The sequence below is a fragment of the Liolophura sinensis genome, chromosome 7, assembly GCF_032854445.1.
Source record: "Liolophura sinensis isolate JHLJ2023 chromosome 7, CUHK_Ljap_v2, whole genome shotgun sequence".
Classification (NCBI taxonomy): Eukaryota; Metazoa; Mollusca; class Polyplacophora; order Chitonida; family Chitonidae; genus Liolophura; species Liolophura sinensis.
In genome coordinates, this window is record NC_088301.1 from 49,420,108 (window position 1) to 49,435,980 (window position 15,873).

A 15,873-nucleotide genomic window follows, 5' to 3' on the forward strand; every position below is an offset into this window, starting at 1 on the left:
TGACAGGCAAAAACATTACTTCATACTGACAGGTTGTAGCAATTTAGAAGATAGGTATTTACTAGGAAAGGGTCATATTTCTCCAGTTTAATAATGGTTTCTTCTATTTGTCTTCAGGTGCAGTGTATTACAATTCTGGAGATTCAGTCAGTCATGAACACAAACAGAAAAATGATGATCAAGTCCATTACACATGTACCATTGTGAAGAGACCCTCTACCAAGTGTGGAAGTTCTATCATCACTTTATTCTGTTTGTCAAAATGCAGCCTCTTTTACATCCATATATTCTGTTCACCCAGATCAACAAAACAGCAGGAGCAAGCTACATGCTCATCAGAAGTCAACAAGTTTACCAGTTCTTCTAACAAGCTTTTATGATCAAAAGTATGGCACTTACTCTTAAGATGAATGGATGTCTGCATGTGACACTATTTTTAAGGACACAAAATGTTCAGAGGATCAATCCGACCTCCTGTTTTGTAGAACAAAAGGGCAGAATATGTCAGAGTTATGGTTTAACCTTCAAACGAGAAGGATTACTGACACAAAGGCCCGTGACATTTGGACATTTCGAAATTCCACCTGCCGACATAACCTCATCATTAGGGTGATGGACTACAAGCATTATGATCTAAGCAACAGATGCTATAAGATTGCGACTTGACCAGGAGGTGAAGGCTCGTATTCTTTAGGCTGATCACCAAAGAGCATTGCATGAGAAATTTTCATGTGATATATCAGGATTCAAAATGCATTTTCTGGAACTACTGCAGATGGGACTCTCTAGTGTAATTGCTGTGGCAAAGGAAAACTTGAAATTAAATTTATGCCCATACAAGCAATGCAAAATGACAGTACTTCAAACTACACTCAGGTTTAATGGTAAATGTTTGTTTTTGACTGATCATACTCTATGTTGTAATGACCATCCCCAAATCTGGTTCGTCTCTAAAAATTACTAGAGTGTGCAGAAATGAAATTTTATCAAATCAGTTAGTGAAAAATACTCCCATTTTGTACAGAAACATGTTTTCCAAGAGTTGCTTACAAAAAGACTGCATCAAAAATTAAATGATGATAATCAACCTTCAGATGATGACATGTTGCGGTGCATATATCAAGAACCAGTGTGTGGTTTCGACATAAGTAATGCTACTTTTTAGTGCTGATTTGTATGTCAACACATTTGTGCTCACCATAAGGTAGTAGTCATCTCTCTAAGTTTCAATTCACAGTTGTTTAAAGGTTTGTTAATGTTCAGTTTACGATTGTTGTAGGGCCTGCATTGGCTGAGTCGTCCTTAGACTGTCATCAACTAGGTGACAAGCTCATCATGTGGTCACTCTGATCTGCCTGGCTTTATGTGGGAAAGCCTGCTACTGTAATATTTCAAGGAGCATTGTTTGATTTATCTGATTGATGTTTTATGCTGTACTCAAGAATATTTCACTTATACGACATCAAATAACATTGAGTTCAGTCAACTGGAAAAAGTATATTGCTACAAAGCAATAAAAACTACTACAATAACTGAAAAGTTATTCATTTAATCAAGGTGTATTCAGTTTCTGTTGAAAAATAAATGTTCAGGTGTAATTAATAAACGTATACTATCAATTACTTCCTTACAAGGCAAGTATCATTTTATTTGAAGAGTTTGAATCAGTGTACAGGAGACAACAAGAAAAATCAATTACCAAACTAAAGATGGATATATATTCATGGTAACAGCACTAATCGTCATGATGCTATCGGCATGTACAACAATGCAGAGGGTAATTTTACTAGAAAGTATTTGGAAGTTCTTCTTTCTCTCCATTGCATCAATCTGTACATTAGACAATTTCCTTCTGTTTTCAAAATCACAAGCACTTCATTATGTCTTTATAATAGTGAAGGCAGGAATGGCCTACTCAGATGCAGGTTCATCTTTTTATCAGAAATCCACAATCAGCCAATACCAGATCACCATGAGTCAGAAAGTTTAGACAACCACAAGACTGGGTCAAGTTCTTGTCATATGCTCTTAAAATGAATGAAACACTGCCTGCTGGTGTAATAACAACCAAGTAGTTAATTGTGTTGGAGTGTTTATATGAGCTGTATGTTGCTGATCTGGTGGTGAAATTAGAAGGGCATTCTATAAACAGATATACTTGTATCCAGGTAATTAGACACTGAATAGTCACATACTTCAAACCTGAGCCCAATGTCTTTTTTGGTGAATTGAGTCTAAGTTTTAGGTATACCAACAACACAATAGTGCCAGGTCATAATGTTGAAGAAGTTGGCAAAACATCCATCACAAAATGAGGCATCCAGTCAAAACATGCATGAGACGGAAGCCCTGTGTAAAATTTTGTCTCGTCATCAGTCCTCAAATGCTGTGCCCGAAACATATCTGTCATCTCCTTTTTTGCTGAACCATCCTCATAAATTCTTTCTCCACTTGTTTTTATTTTCAACATTCAGTTTATCTGAAGGTTTTCTAAGTATTTCTGTTAATGGGCCTGAAAAATAATAGAAAAAAATCAGTTGGAATGATTTGCATAATTGATTGAAGGTTGTCAGGATTTCAGCTACATGATGACAACCATTGTGTTACTGTGGATCTGACACTTTCCCAAATAAAGCAAGGACGAACATACCATGTGAGCCATTGGTGAGATGCCAAAAGGAACACGACAAGCAACTCTAATTTGCTTTGAAAATCATTTTTAAAATGATGTGATTATGTGGTTGTATATTCTTGACTACTGAATAAATCAAAGTTCTTTAAATTTGTATTCAAACTTGAGGACATACCAATATTCTCTCTATCATCAGAAGATTGAGTTTCAAGAAGCTCTGTAATAACTTCATTGGCAATGATGTCATCAGGGTTAGCCTCGAAATCCTGTTTCCTCTTCCTTGCTTATTCTTCTTTATGTAGCATGTTCATATCTATCTAAAGTTTTCGCCAGCACGAAATACCCCAAATTTACTGAAGGTACACAATCAGGGCTGTTTGGGTCATCATTTTTGCCTGAGAAAAAATCAAAAGAACATTAAATTTGATGCATAATAAAACATGTATAACATGCAAAAATATAGCAGGGAATAAATAATGCAAAATATAGCATGCTCAGAAGTATGTTGGAACTGAAAATAGACGAAAACATTTATACTTTTAGTCAGTTAATACTGTCACATGACATGGAGCTACGCACTCAACAAGAGTAAGTACCTGGTTACCAGTAAGAAACATATAATGTAATTTTAACATTTTGACATTCATTGTAACACCGAGTCCATCGACACCTCTCGAACAAATCGCCGCACATCTGCGCACTCCAACTCCATGGGGCCGATATCAATGAAGTCTGTGCTGGCAGCACCCAAACTTATCTGCACTAAAAACACATGCTCTTTTTATGCCTTTTTGGTTTGAATAACGAAAATTGCAGTTGCTCTTGCAAACAGCAATGGACACATAACAGCTTTCTCGAGGATTTCAATGCAAAAACTCACTTGCATTTTAACCCCAGAAGTACGTCACGTAACACTTCAAAGTGGGTGTCAAATGTGAGGCACTCGGAACCGCAGATGTTCTAGCAGTCAGTGTGACAAGGTAGCCAGTAGTTAAATTGGTGTGGATAACAAATTAAGAGGATAGTATTAGAGATTCCACCTGGGAAATACATATAAACGCACAGAGGAAGTGAGTTGGACAGCCATTAATTGGGAGTTTGAAATCCGCGCCATGTTTTTTGAGAGTCGGTGATGGATTATAATATACCTTGAGTGCAAGAACTCGAGCACTGTCAGCCCCAGGTTGCCAGATTTCTCTTGTCAGCTGATTCGGTTGACTTGTTTCTTCGTGGCTCATTTTTCGGGACTGTGGAATTTGAGACCAGTTTGCTTATCTATATCCCGATCGCAGCATCCTACAACAACGCACTCCTTGTCCATGTCTCAGGAATGAAGTAGCCACGATAAAACAGGCGAATATATATAAATCATGCGTCTCCTGTTCATAGACGATACAAATGGCCGCCCTTTACGCAATGGCCGACTGTTGACGGTCTGACGTCAGCGATGTGTCAGGCATCATTTCACTAGGCCTAGTAGTATCTCCGATCATACGCGAAATTTGCCGAGTACAAATTCTGAGATAGTCATGATTAGGCTATCCACGTGGAGAGTGTCACAGCTCGCAAAAAGTTGATGTGGGAGTTCAATAACACTACGTCCACTGTGTCTTTGATAGAAATTGCTCGTAACAGCTGTGTCAACACATGATCTGTACGAGTTTCGGCACCATCTAGACATCGGCTATGTCAACTGTGGTGCTCATAGACGAGGGGAAAGGGGTGGCCCAAGCAGAGGTTGCAGACTTACAGGAAGCCAAATCAACGAATTCTGCTACAGATATGCAGTCTCAGCCTTGTAAGTATTGCCTTTTTTTTTTTTTTTTATTTCTGCCGAGTACATCGATGTTTTAAAAACCCAGTCCAAATGTCTTTAAGCAAATATTTGTACTAAAATTTTTTTTTAAAATCGGGCTAAAAAATTGCAACTAGGAATAGATAGTACCAAAATCTGATTTTAGTTTTGGTCATGTTTCTTGTTACGTCAATTTTGTGAGACTTTCCGATGGCAACTTTAAGTAGCAACAACAACGTGATTTTGTTTTCTCTAAAAACCAAAATCGAAAAGGACGGAGTCGGACTTAAGTTCACTCTACACAAGACTGTTATGAACTCAACCATAGACCTGCCTTAACGTCTACTTCGGAAAAATCCTAAAAAGAAACGTTTGATAGTTCATACACGGTAAATACAGCCTTGATAATAAACAATAACTCCACATAATGACCCGCACATTATAAAAGTTCAGGTTTTCACAACCTCGAATACGTGTATGTTTCAAATTTTCTGTCGAGATCTCATGCAGTCGCGCTGGTCGCGGCCACACTAACCCGTTACTTTGAGCTTACGAAAAAATGGCCGACTCGCCGGAAGATCACCAACCAGGTAAATGTCGGAATGAAAAAAAAACGGAGTGGCACATATATTTGAAAAAACACACACACACACGAGGGAATATATTTAGCTTTCTGAATAATAAGGAATTTAACACAAAGGTATCAGGGATTTTTGTCCCCATCGCGAGTATGATCGAAATTGGGGTGATCTGACAGGTCCAATGTTGTCGAATGCTGTCCTCCAGTGCTATTCAAATACATGTTTTAGTAATTGATTTAGTTGAGCCAGCTAGACTTTTTGTTGCGATATCGATCTTTGCCACGTATGCAAAGTACATCTTCTCGATACCTTCAGTGTCAGCTGTTGCTTTGGGACATGTAGCTCACTGAGTACGTACTAATCGTGGCCTCTTAGTGCGCTAATATTGAATTGTGTTAACACCTCTGTATACAACCCATATCCATCAAAATCTCAGGTGTACAAAATTTGCAACATCATTTGTCTTCAGCACATTTAAATTTATATACAAGAAGTCAATTTAAGTTGACATGGTTTTTGTTACTTTATCTCCATGATATATTTACATAGGGTGGCTCTGTGGATGAACAAGGCATAGCTATCTTTGACAGGAACAAATTAACAGTGCAAGTCCCCCATGCTCAATCACATTGAGAATTCGTGCCTCAAGACTGTGTGACAGATGCTATACACACACAAGATAATTTGAACAATGTTTTTATTGCATTACAATTGTAGATAGAATGTCTCAAAGTACTCTTTATTTGAAAATCATACCAATTGTTGGGGCTCAGTAAGTTTTGTCTAAGCAATACCTCTAAAACTACAAATAATTTGCTGATTTTCTTCTAATTAAGCTTACACACTCTATTAGGTCCCCTTCTGTCAGTGACTATATTTTGGTGGTGGACCTTCTTTCTGAAGTTGAAATTCATCTTAATCGGTTTGGCAAGTCTCGTTTACACAAAATCTTTAAGACTATGTGACCAATGTTGGTTGGAAGTTGTATAAAAACTCTCAGTGAGGTTTACCTGACCTGATTTGCTGGTTGAAGCGAGGTCATCTTGGACCTACTTTCTGATGTCAATGTTAATCTAAACTGGCTTGGTATGATTCAGGTGCATAATATCTTTAAAATTTTACCTTTTTTCCCTATCAAATTTGCTAGATACACTCTTTATCAGATTACCCTTCACTGATTACATATTGGGGGTTGAGGCTGATCGTTGATTTACTTTTCTGCGGGATTCTGATTCTTGATCCCTGCTCTTCGTTTCAGCTCTCTTCCTGAAGTACTTCAGCTTGGTTGCGCTAACCCTTCAGAACACTGTTCTTATCCTGGTGATGCGCTATGTTCGGACTCGACCTGGAGACATGTTCCTGGCTTCTGCAGCAGTCATTTGTCAAGAATTCTTGAAAATGGTGACATCGCTGGCCCTTGTGCTTTACCAGGAAAAGAGCATTAAATCTTGGCTGAAGTATCTTTATGACAACACAATAGACCAGCCCATGGACTGTGTGAAAGTCTCTGTTCCCTCTGTTATATATGTACTCCAGAATAACTTACTCTATGTTGCTGTTTCTAACCTTGATGCTGCAACATATCAGGTAAGTATATAACTTGAATCTCTCTAAACTGTGCTTATGTTGTTGTCTGGTCCAGTAATTTCTAGACATTAAGTATAACTCTCCTGGGAGAATATTCATGAGTGTTTATTGTCAAGAGAAATGTTTAGAGTGAACAAAAAGTCCGCCACTATATATACATAGAAAAAAGGACATAAAACACAGTTATCACAGAAAAATATGTAAAAAATTCTATCAAGTTTTGAAAGCAGGGAAGATCAAACTCAGTATTGGAGATATGGCACTGACTGACAATTCACTCCGAGTAGACACCCTTGTGAACTTGGCCAATCACTAGCAGTGAAAGCTTCATGTGGCAATTCGATATCACGTCAAAAAACCTATTGGCTCTCAATTGTCAGTGTGGTTTCTTATAGCTGATAGACAGATATTGATGCAACAAATTGGATTTTTCGGTTAGTTTAAGTGTTAAACTGGTGCATTTTGGAACACAATTTATGAGCATCAGTCCTTTGAACACAGTATAGAGCTGATACTCTTTGGTTAGGTACCAGGCATATTAGTTTGTATTTTCTCAGTCACATTTTTTAATACCAGTGGTATCCAAGAGCTCCAAGGTTTTGTGACATGGCAAAATGGCATCAACATCATTCTGGTTTCTGTTATATTAGTAAAATATTCTTGAGTACACCAATACACCAATGAAATCAATAAAGAAAGAAATCTTGTGATTCAGTAAAAGAAATCTATATACACAATGACATGTTACTGTAGTTTCTTAAAACATTATCACAATTGTTTTCAAAAGTATGAATATGGACTTGCCCATTGAAACATGTTTTACATACATGTACTTTCACATTAAAGGAATCCTTTTATTGTAGAAAAATGTGCTTCACTCTCTTTTGCAGGTCACTTATCAACTGAAGATTTTAACCACTGCCATCTTTTCTGTGATCATGCTGAAGAAAGTGTTAAGTATTCCCCAGTGGGCAGCCCTTGGTGTATTGTTTGTTGGAGTTTCCGTAGTCCAACTGCAGCCATCCAGTAAAGTGGAAGAAAATGTGGCTGTTGAGCAGAGACCCTTCATTGGACTTTTTGCTGTGATCGTTTCCTGTTTCCTGTCAGGATTTGCAGGAGTTTATTTTGAAAAGATTCTGAAAGGTACTCGCCAGTCTATCTGGCTGAGGAATTTTCAACTGGGATTTTTAGGGATCATCATTGGAGTTATCACTATGCTTTTCAAAGACTCTACTCAGTTCCAGGAAAAAGGTTTCTTTCATGGCTTTGATTTTCTTGTGTGGGTTGTCATTGGATTGCAGTCATTTGGTGGGTTAATGGTTGCCATGGTGGTGAAGTATGCAGACAACATTTTGAAAGGATTTGCTACTTCTGCTGCTATTGTGTTGTCCAGTGTTGCATCTATCTTTATATTTAATTTTGTGCTGTCCCCACAATTTACTATTGGGGCTGGCCTAGTAATGCTAGCACTCTATGTATATGGCACATATGCTCCACAGCCTCTCCCGGAGAAGCCTATTCATTAATATTTAAATTCAGCATCTCCAGTTGCCAGTTTAATATCCCGTTGTATATTCATCCGCACATGAGCAACCTGAGATCCATGTTCTCTGTCCTTACTTTCAAAACTCGCATCACATGATGTAGTGAATTATTTTCTCCATAACAGCCATATTGTTTGCATTCACATGATCTGTCGTCACGGATAGGGGCCAGATCCAAACATTAATTTTCTGACAGACTCTTGTCTGCAGTCTCCTACTACCAGACACTCTGAATTGAGACACAGTAGGGTTTTGTCTGAATTTAAGCAGATCTTTAGATGCCAATTTCCAGGTGACTGAAGTTACCCATGCTGTAGATTACAAAGTGGTGCAAATTTTTGTCATGCCATTTCATATTAGTACAACAAGGTTGCCACAGTTGTTAGTGTCATTTTGTTTAAAACTTTTTGGAGCAACTTCAGAAAAAGGCGTGTATTTTCTTCTCCCTGAACATCTTCATGTGCACATATGTACTAATTAGACCTACTGACCTATTGAAATCATCCAGATTGTTATTATTTTTCTTCCGTTTTCATGAAAGCTTTTTGAAAACTTTAAGAGCTGTAAAGGGAATAGTTTTCATTGGATGTTGTTGAAATTTGGTTATTTTAGGAACAAGTTTAAAAGGCAAATTTTGGTTGTTATTGGTTAACTTTGGTGACATGACATGGCCATCTTGAATTTTGATCAAAACTTTTAAAAGTCTTTTACTCAGGAAACAACAAATGGATTCTTTTGACTTGTAGAGTGATCCCAGTTAGAGTTTGAAAAACTTTAAAAGCTTTGGAAGCTAGCCATTAGTAGCGTCATAAAAAGTTTGTAATTTTGTTAATGTTGATCATGTATTCTGGTGTATTTGGCAATGCTGATACCGAATCTGCTTGCGGATTTTGCCTATCTTTGTATCTTTTTGAGATATGGTCAAAGAACTTTTTCGGTTATGTAATTTCAATGACCTGTAACTCAAGAATGATGGTAACTAGAAATGTGAAACTTGCACCAAAGTGGAGCTCATGACATGTTGTTTCTGCGGGGCGTCGACGGATTTGAGATACGATGAATAGTTTTCTCACTAGAAATGTCTAAATAACACCACCCTTCTCCAGAAATAGAAATGTAAGCCTCTGCATTTAACATAGACTTTAGAGGTAACTCTGTATTACTATACATGTGCTGCAGGTAACTTGCCACTTAGGTCAGCCACCTGTCACTCAAATCGAGAAATGAACAACTCTCCCTCCTCTCCAAAGCCATCAAAGCTAGCAAGTAAACCAGCCCTGTTCACAATGCATCATGGGCAATTCTCAACAATCCAGAGGGCATTCCCCCATACCCCCGTGCTATCACCAATATAAGTCCAAAGCCATGAACAAATATACCGACAATTTCTATCCACACATGTACCTAGAGTCATGACAAGCCCAAAAATTGTAACTCTTATCAGGCCAAATTCATCTGTCCATCTGTTGGACTGGGGATCTTTTTTAAACAAAACAACACACAACACCCTTTATCCCTTCTTAATGTTTAGACAAAATTTCATATCTTTATAGTCTCTTAACATTTGCTGTCATCTACATCTACTCTGTCCTCACCTGCTGTCAAAACTGACCTGAGCCCAGGGAAACCAGAGGGGACACTAGAGTGGGGTGATTGCACACCAGGTGTCTAGCAACCTGAAATGTACGTAATTAATCAGGTGAGGTGATCGCCAAGGCCTAATACGAGCAAGACGCAGTGGTGGTCTTCAGCCTTTTACGCATTGTATACGATATCTGGTAGTGTGGGGTTCAAAGCCACTTGATTATTTTTTAATTTTTGTCATTCTTTTTCTCCATGTTGCCTATTTTGGTAAATACTGTTGCAGTTTGTACATGCATGTTATTCATTGTTGCATGTGTTAGCATCTGCTCGTAAAAAACTCCAGAAAAAATATTCTGGTGTATTTCGAGCCGCTGATTAGGAAGCTGCTTTTATTGTTTGCATATCTTCTAACTTTTTGAAATATATAGTCAAAAAACTAAACTTAGTTACGTAATTTCAATGACCTGTAACTCGAGAACTATGGGAACTAGAAATGTGCAACCAAATTGTAGCCCAAGACATGCTCTTCCAGGAATATGTCAACAGATTTGAGCTACGATCAATAGTTTTCTCACTAGAAGCGTTTAAATGACAACACCATTTTTTGTTTTGAAAAAGATGGTAATCCTATTGCTTTCACATGGAGTTAGATGGGAACTGGACTGGGTTTATAGTATTTCACCTGATGCTTTCTGCTCCACTGTCCGTGATCTCCCGAAACGGTTGTACGATGACATACAGCTATGTTGTCCTGTATTTGATGGCTTAGAATTATAACTACAACAGCAAACGACGTTGACCTGAAAAAGTTGGCTTAGCGCACACCTTATATTCTTTACTGTACGCCAACCAGGCCAGGGTGATTGACAGATATTGACTTGTGCCGTGGTCCAGGTCGTGGATTGATGAACTTAGGTGGAAGCATGCATTTGCTGTTATACTGGCCGTGTATTATTGGGTTGGGAAAACGTCTTCGATCCGATCCGAGTTCCTGGCCTAGGATCTACTGTTTGCAGATCCATTGTAGTTATTATTATTATTATTATTTTAACATGGCAAATTTATTGCATAAAAGGTGATCAAAATATTTGTATTTTTTTTTTTTTATGTTTCTGTTCTGAGGGTGAAATATCTGATCTTATATTTATATCGTCATCATCATCATAAAATTTAGAATTTTGTTATTTCATGTGGCATAACATAGCATAGTAGATGTAGACATCATGAATTAGTATAAAGTTTATGTAATTTATGTATCACTTTATGTAGATATGTATGTAAAATTAGATTATGACAAGGTGTGATATAAATCTACTAAGGGTTTTTTTTATGTAATTACTAATTTTTTTGCTGAACCAAAGAAAAAGTCAGATTTACATGTATGTAATTATGGGTTTTTTCATGGTCCACGAACATGAACTGAACGTGTGTATGTATTGCATAGATAAATTAATTCTGAATGCTTTGATTTGTAAATTGTAAAGGTAAATGTGTGTTGCAGTCTGTGATTATGTCATTGAGGACAATGTAAATGAAGTTGGCAAATATTTGAGTGCCTTAATTATGATACGCCATGTTAGCTGTTTATCCCAAAAATGTATTTTACATCACAAGATGCACACTGTTGTGAACCATTGGGCTGAATAGTTTTTTGGTCTTGAGAGCCTAAAATATTGAAAGATTTTCATGCTCCATGTATTCACCATTTTTCTCAGCAATTCAGTGTATAAGTGTCGATGGGTCGCAAATATGAATAGGTTACTCGTTAATATAAAACAGAACAGAAATATTACAACTGGGTATTAAAGAATGCAAGATTTATTTTGTGTTTTTATGTGCGAACCGATTGAAAAACAAAAAACCTCCAAATATGGAATATAAATGTGAAAATCAGCCTTAGTATTTTTCCAATCTCCATTTATTTTATCACTTTCCTGTTTTTCTAGGCTTTTCTGAAAGAAGAGTTTCATGCTACCCATAAAACAACAATTAAAATTGATATTGTCTAATGGCACTAACCATGGTAAAATTCTGCTTCCTAATTTTTAATTACGGTAATAAACGTAAAAAAAAGAAGCATACACTGTGTGTGTCAAGGTTATAGTCAATATACAAATGTTTGTAAGTATTTAAATAAGTGTTAAAGATGTTTAAACATGATTTATGTAGTGCAAAATGGAGAAAAAATAAGACTAATTATTTAATGTTGTGTGAATAGAGTTATCGAGCAACTAGGTGGACAATAATTTGATTAAGAGGTTCCATGATTAAGTGCATCTTTTCCCCAGCAATAAGGTACCACAACAAGATTAGGGAGGACATTTTGCCCTGATCTGGCACCACTACAAGATTAGGGAGGACATTTTGCCATGATCAGGCACAATTACATGGTTAGGTGCAGCATTTTGCCATGATCAGGCACAATTACATGATTAGGTGCAGCATTTTGCCATGATCAGGCACAATTATATGATTAGGTGCAGCATTTTGCCATGATCAGGCAGCATTGCATGGTTAGGTGCAGCATTTTGCCATGATCAGCACAATTACATGATTAGGTGCAGCATTTTGCCATGATCAGGCAGCATTACATGGTTAGGTGCAGCATTTTGCCATGACCAGGTGGCATTACATGACTAGGTGCAGCATTAGACAATTATATGCAGTGTGCGATTTAGACAGTGCACAGGGTTTTCTGCAGCCTTACATCAGAGGGCTTGTCAGATTTTGTTTATTCTATATCTAGATTCCTTGCTGGTTTCAACAACTAATGAAACACAGTACTGGAAACAGAGCACTGTGTTAAGGCAAATTTGGAATGGAGGCTGAATCTTCTGGACATATAAGAAATGCAGTGTACAGGAGATCGATATAGACTGCACAATGTAATAAGTGATGAATCATGCCATTTTGAAGGGAACTGTTTCTTGTAAAGTTATGTATTTTTCAAGTGACACATTTTGCTTGAATCTGATTGATTCATACATCCTATAGGGTCACTTCATAGTTTTTGAGAAAGTTTGATTAATTTATGAGTCAGACAGACTCAGACTTTAAGGACTTGATGTGCTTCCAACAGTGCATTAGTACATACCAAACTTTAGGTGCAGAAGAGTAGTTTTAATGGACAGACAGGAGCCTCTGTGGCTCAGTTGGTTAGCGAGCTAGAGTAGCGTAATGACCCAGGAGCACCAATGTGGTCGTTGTGAGTTGGTCCAGCTCATGCTGGTTTCCTCTCCAGCCGTATGTGGGAAGGTCTGCCAGTAACCTGCGGGTGGTTGTGGGTTTATCCCACCATAATGCTGGCCCCCGTCATATAACTAAAATGTTCTTGAGTAAGGCGTAAAACACCAGTCAAATAAATAACAAACAAATAATGGACAGACAGAATAAATGAAACCCAGTTCACAAACTTCAAGAAACAGTTTTTCTTTTTTGTGTGTGTATCAGTGACATTGTCTGGGTTATCACACCCCCAAGTTTTAAAGAATATGAGTGTATTAAACTTTATCATTTAGAAAGATACATATTTAACTGGTGTATAGTGCAGGATGTGCTGGATGCACTGGATAATAAACTAGATGAAGACTATTTAGCAGCAGTTTTTAATATGCACCATGGATCAGTACATAATGATGACCACACTTATAAGAAATAATTAAATTATATTGGTGGCCATATTAGCCTGGTTCAAAAAAGTGTGAAAGTATTCTCACTGAATTTGTGTGATTATTTGTTGTGATACGGCTACAAAATTTATGCAGGATTTGTCCTGGGTGCACAGCTGGGTAATTCAGAGACATTAAATGTTATTGGTCATGGGGATGTGAGGAGAAAATGCATCAGATTGTTTTTGATTTTTTCTTTTTTTGACCAAGTCAGCCTATGCATGCTAAGGGGCTGGAGTGAAGTGAAGGACTTGTAGAGGTAAAACAGTTTTAAAGATTAGCTAAGACTGAAAATAACTATAACCTCACTGTGTATACTGCTGTACTCATAAGTTGTATCGCACAAGTCACCCTTTATTTCCCCAAGAAGGGTTAAAACTTCTATCTTGATGAACTGTATAGAGGGTGAAAAGACAAAGTGAGTGGCAGCCTATGTACATTGGGTTAGGTTGTGTGTATATTGGGAAGTTAATTCAAGCTGTGATCAGTCTTCCCTACTGCACAAAGAGCTCAACCGAGGGGGTAATGGAAGGATTGTGTGGGAACAGGAGAAAGGCATGGCAGGGTTATATCCAAAGAGGTCAAACAGTAAAGGTAAAGGAGGAATAGTACCGGAAAGGGTTAGAGAGAGGAATGACAGGGTTATGCCCCTAAGAAGTAAACCAGTAAAATAATGACTTGGGATTGTATGTGAAAGGATGAGAAAATAGGAATGGAAGGGTTGGTAAAACGATTATGCTGGCCTAATAATTTGACAGAAATATTTTTTGTAAAGTATGAAAGAGTAAATCAATTTTCACAATAACCACCATCTTGGCTTAATTGACAGTTCACAGGTATATCATAATAAAGATGCTTGATGTCTACAGATTGTTGAATGTGGAATTCTCAAGCAATTAGGACCTGCGATAAATTTACAGGTTTTTGTACTACCAGTATGTGGAACTGGCTGAAGATTTGCTGTAATCTTACTGAAATGTGTTCAGATGGATGAGTTTGTTCAGATTTAATGAAATGGATATATTTAACTCTTAATTACTTTGCCTTAGGCAGTTTCCTAAAACTTAACTACATGAAAGGCTTGAGAGAACTATAAGAATTAGGTACAGAGCTTTACTCATATAACAAGTAACAAGCGAAAAAGACTGTCTCAAAGCTAGTACTTGATACTGTTGTTTAATTGTCTGACATGCACAGATGCCTCATCATGCTTTGTAAGCAATTGATTTTTTTCTTACGTATGTATCTTCTGTATGGCTTAATCCCGTTATGGTATGTTTGCCATTCTGCTGTATTTTTATTAATGCATGAGAGCATGTAAGTTATTCATTCTACAGCAGTTGAATCCCATTTCTTATTGGTGCATTGGTGCATGTGCAGAAAACATAATAATTCTGGCAAAATCACACATTCTCACTGCCACCTATCTTTTGAATAGGCCTTTAAAAGATTTTTTGTACATTTTTAAATGATTGACCATATTTGGAATTTGAGACATAAATGTATATGTGTTCATGATGCTCATTAAATGACCAGATATAAAATTTTTACAGTGAAGAGTATGTAGGAATGTCTCTAATTACAGTTTTAATTTTTTTTACTCCTCTGTCAACTGTTACCAGTGCGTATCATCCTAGAATTTTTCTGTTCCAGCTGGAATATTGTTGAACATGAATATTTACGCACTGTGTAATACTGACCTTTTCCCTACTATATCATAACTTCTAAGCCAAATTCAATGAAACTTTATACATGTGCATATATGGACTCACTAGTAGAAGTCCCCCATATCTGATCTGATTGAGAACAGTGCAAAATAACCTTTGATCTATTTTTAGATCATACATATAGCTAATGTAATAATTGCTGTATCCAATCTTGGTGGTTGAGGGATTTATTTTGAAGAGGTGTAGAGCTAAGGGGTTTTGGTTAGTGTAGTGTTTCAAAAAGGGAATAAACTTTCATGGTGGCATGATGTGAGCTGTGTCATTGTTAGATTTCAACAATCAGTGTGGTAACTATAAACAATTATTTTTATATATATTGGTAAAAAAAATACGGCTATCTATTTTTGAACAGTTATTCATATGTACATGTATTTCATTATATTCTGTAATGCATCTTGGGCTTCAAGTTTATAGTGTGTGTTGCAAACTGTGGATACCATTGTGTTTTCTTATGTTTTTCATACCTGTTTTTCTAAAAATATTTTATTTTGCTAAAACTTTGATATGTTAAAAATACTTTGTTTTGCCAAATCATTGTTGGTGGGGCCATTAGTCGACAGCGTTTGTAGTGGCTATTGTAGCAGTCTTGTGTTCACAGGAGGTGACTCATCCTCGACCAATATGTCTGTTGCAGGTGGAAAGTTGATCAGTACAGTATTCGGTTACACAGAGCATTTCATTATACGCGTTTGCTCTGCAACTGTAAATATATGAACTTTTCATTATCAACATGTATCAAGTATTATTATTTTTGC

The 15,873-nt window shown here is 37.0% G+C and overlaps 1 protein-coding gene and 1 long non-coding RNA gene across 3 annotated transcripts; one reads left to right on the plus strand and one right to left on the minus strand.

Annotated features, from left to right (window-relative positions):
- Positions 1–2,025: 2,025 nt before the first annotated feature.
- LOC135469745 (uncharacterized) lies at positions 2,026–4,008 on the minus strand. The gene is made up of 3 exons (XR_010444357.1): positions 3,781–4,008; positions 2,808–3,027; positions 2,026–2,512 (listed from the first exon to the last, which is right to left on the minus strand). It is a non-coding gene; the product is annotated as an uncharacterized LOC135469745 (long non-coding RNA).
- A 192-nt stretch (positions 4,009–4,200) lies between these two features.
- Positions 4,201–14,751, plus strand: LOC135469744 (UDP-galactose translocator-like). Of its 2 annotated transcripts, none has more exons than XM_064748323.1 (3): positions 4,201–4,430; positions 6,267–6,595; positions 7,486–14,751. In XM_064748323.1, the coding sequence occupies exons 1-3, from the start codon at positions 4,319–4,321 to the stop codon at positions 8,119–8,121; spliced, it is 1,077 nt and encodes a 358-aa protein (XP_064604393.1). In that variant the 5' UTR covers positions 4,201–4,318; the 3' UTR covers positions 8,122–14,751. The 2 variants fall into 2 exon arrangements, with proteins under 2 accessions (XP_064604393.1, XP_064604394.1); XM_064748324.1 differs by lacking the exon at positions 4,201–4,430 and adding an exon at positions 4,950–5,017.
- Positions 14,752–15,873: the final 1,122 nt, after the last annotated feature.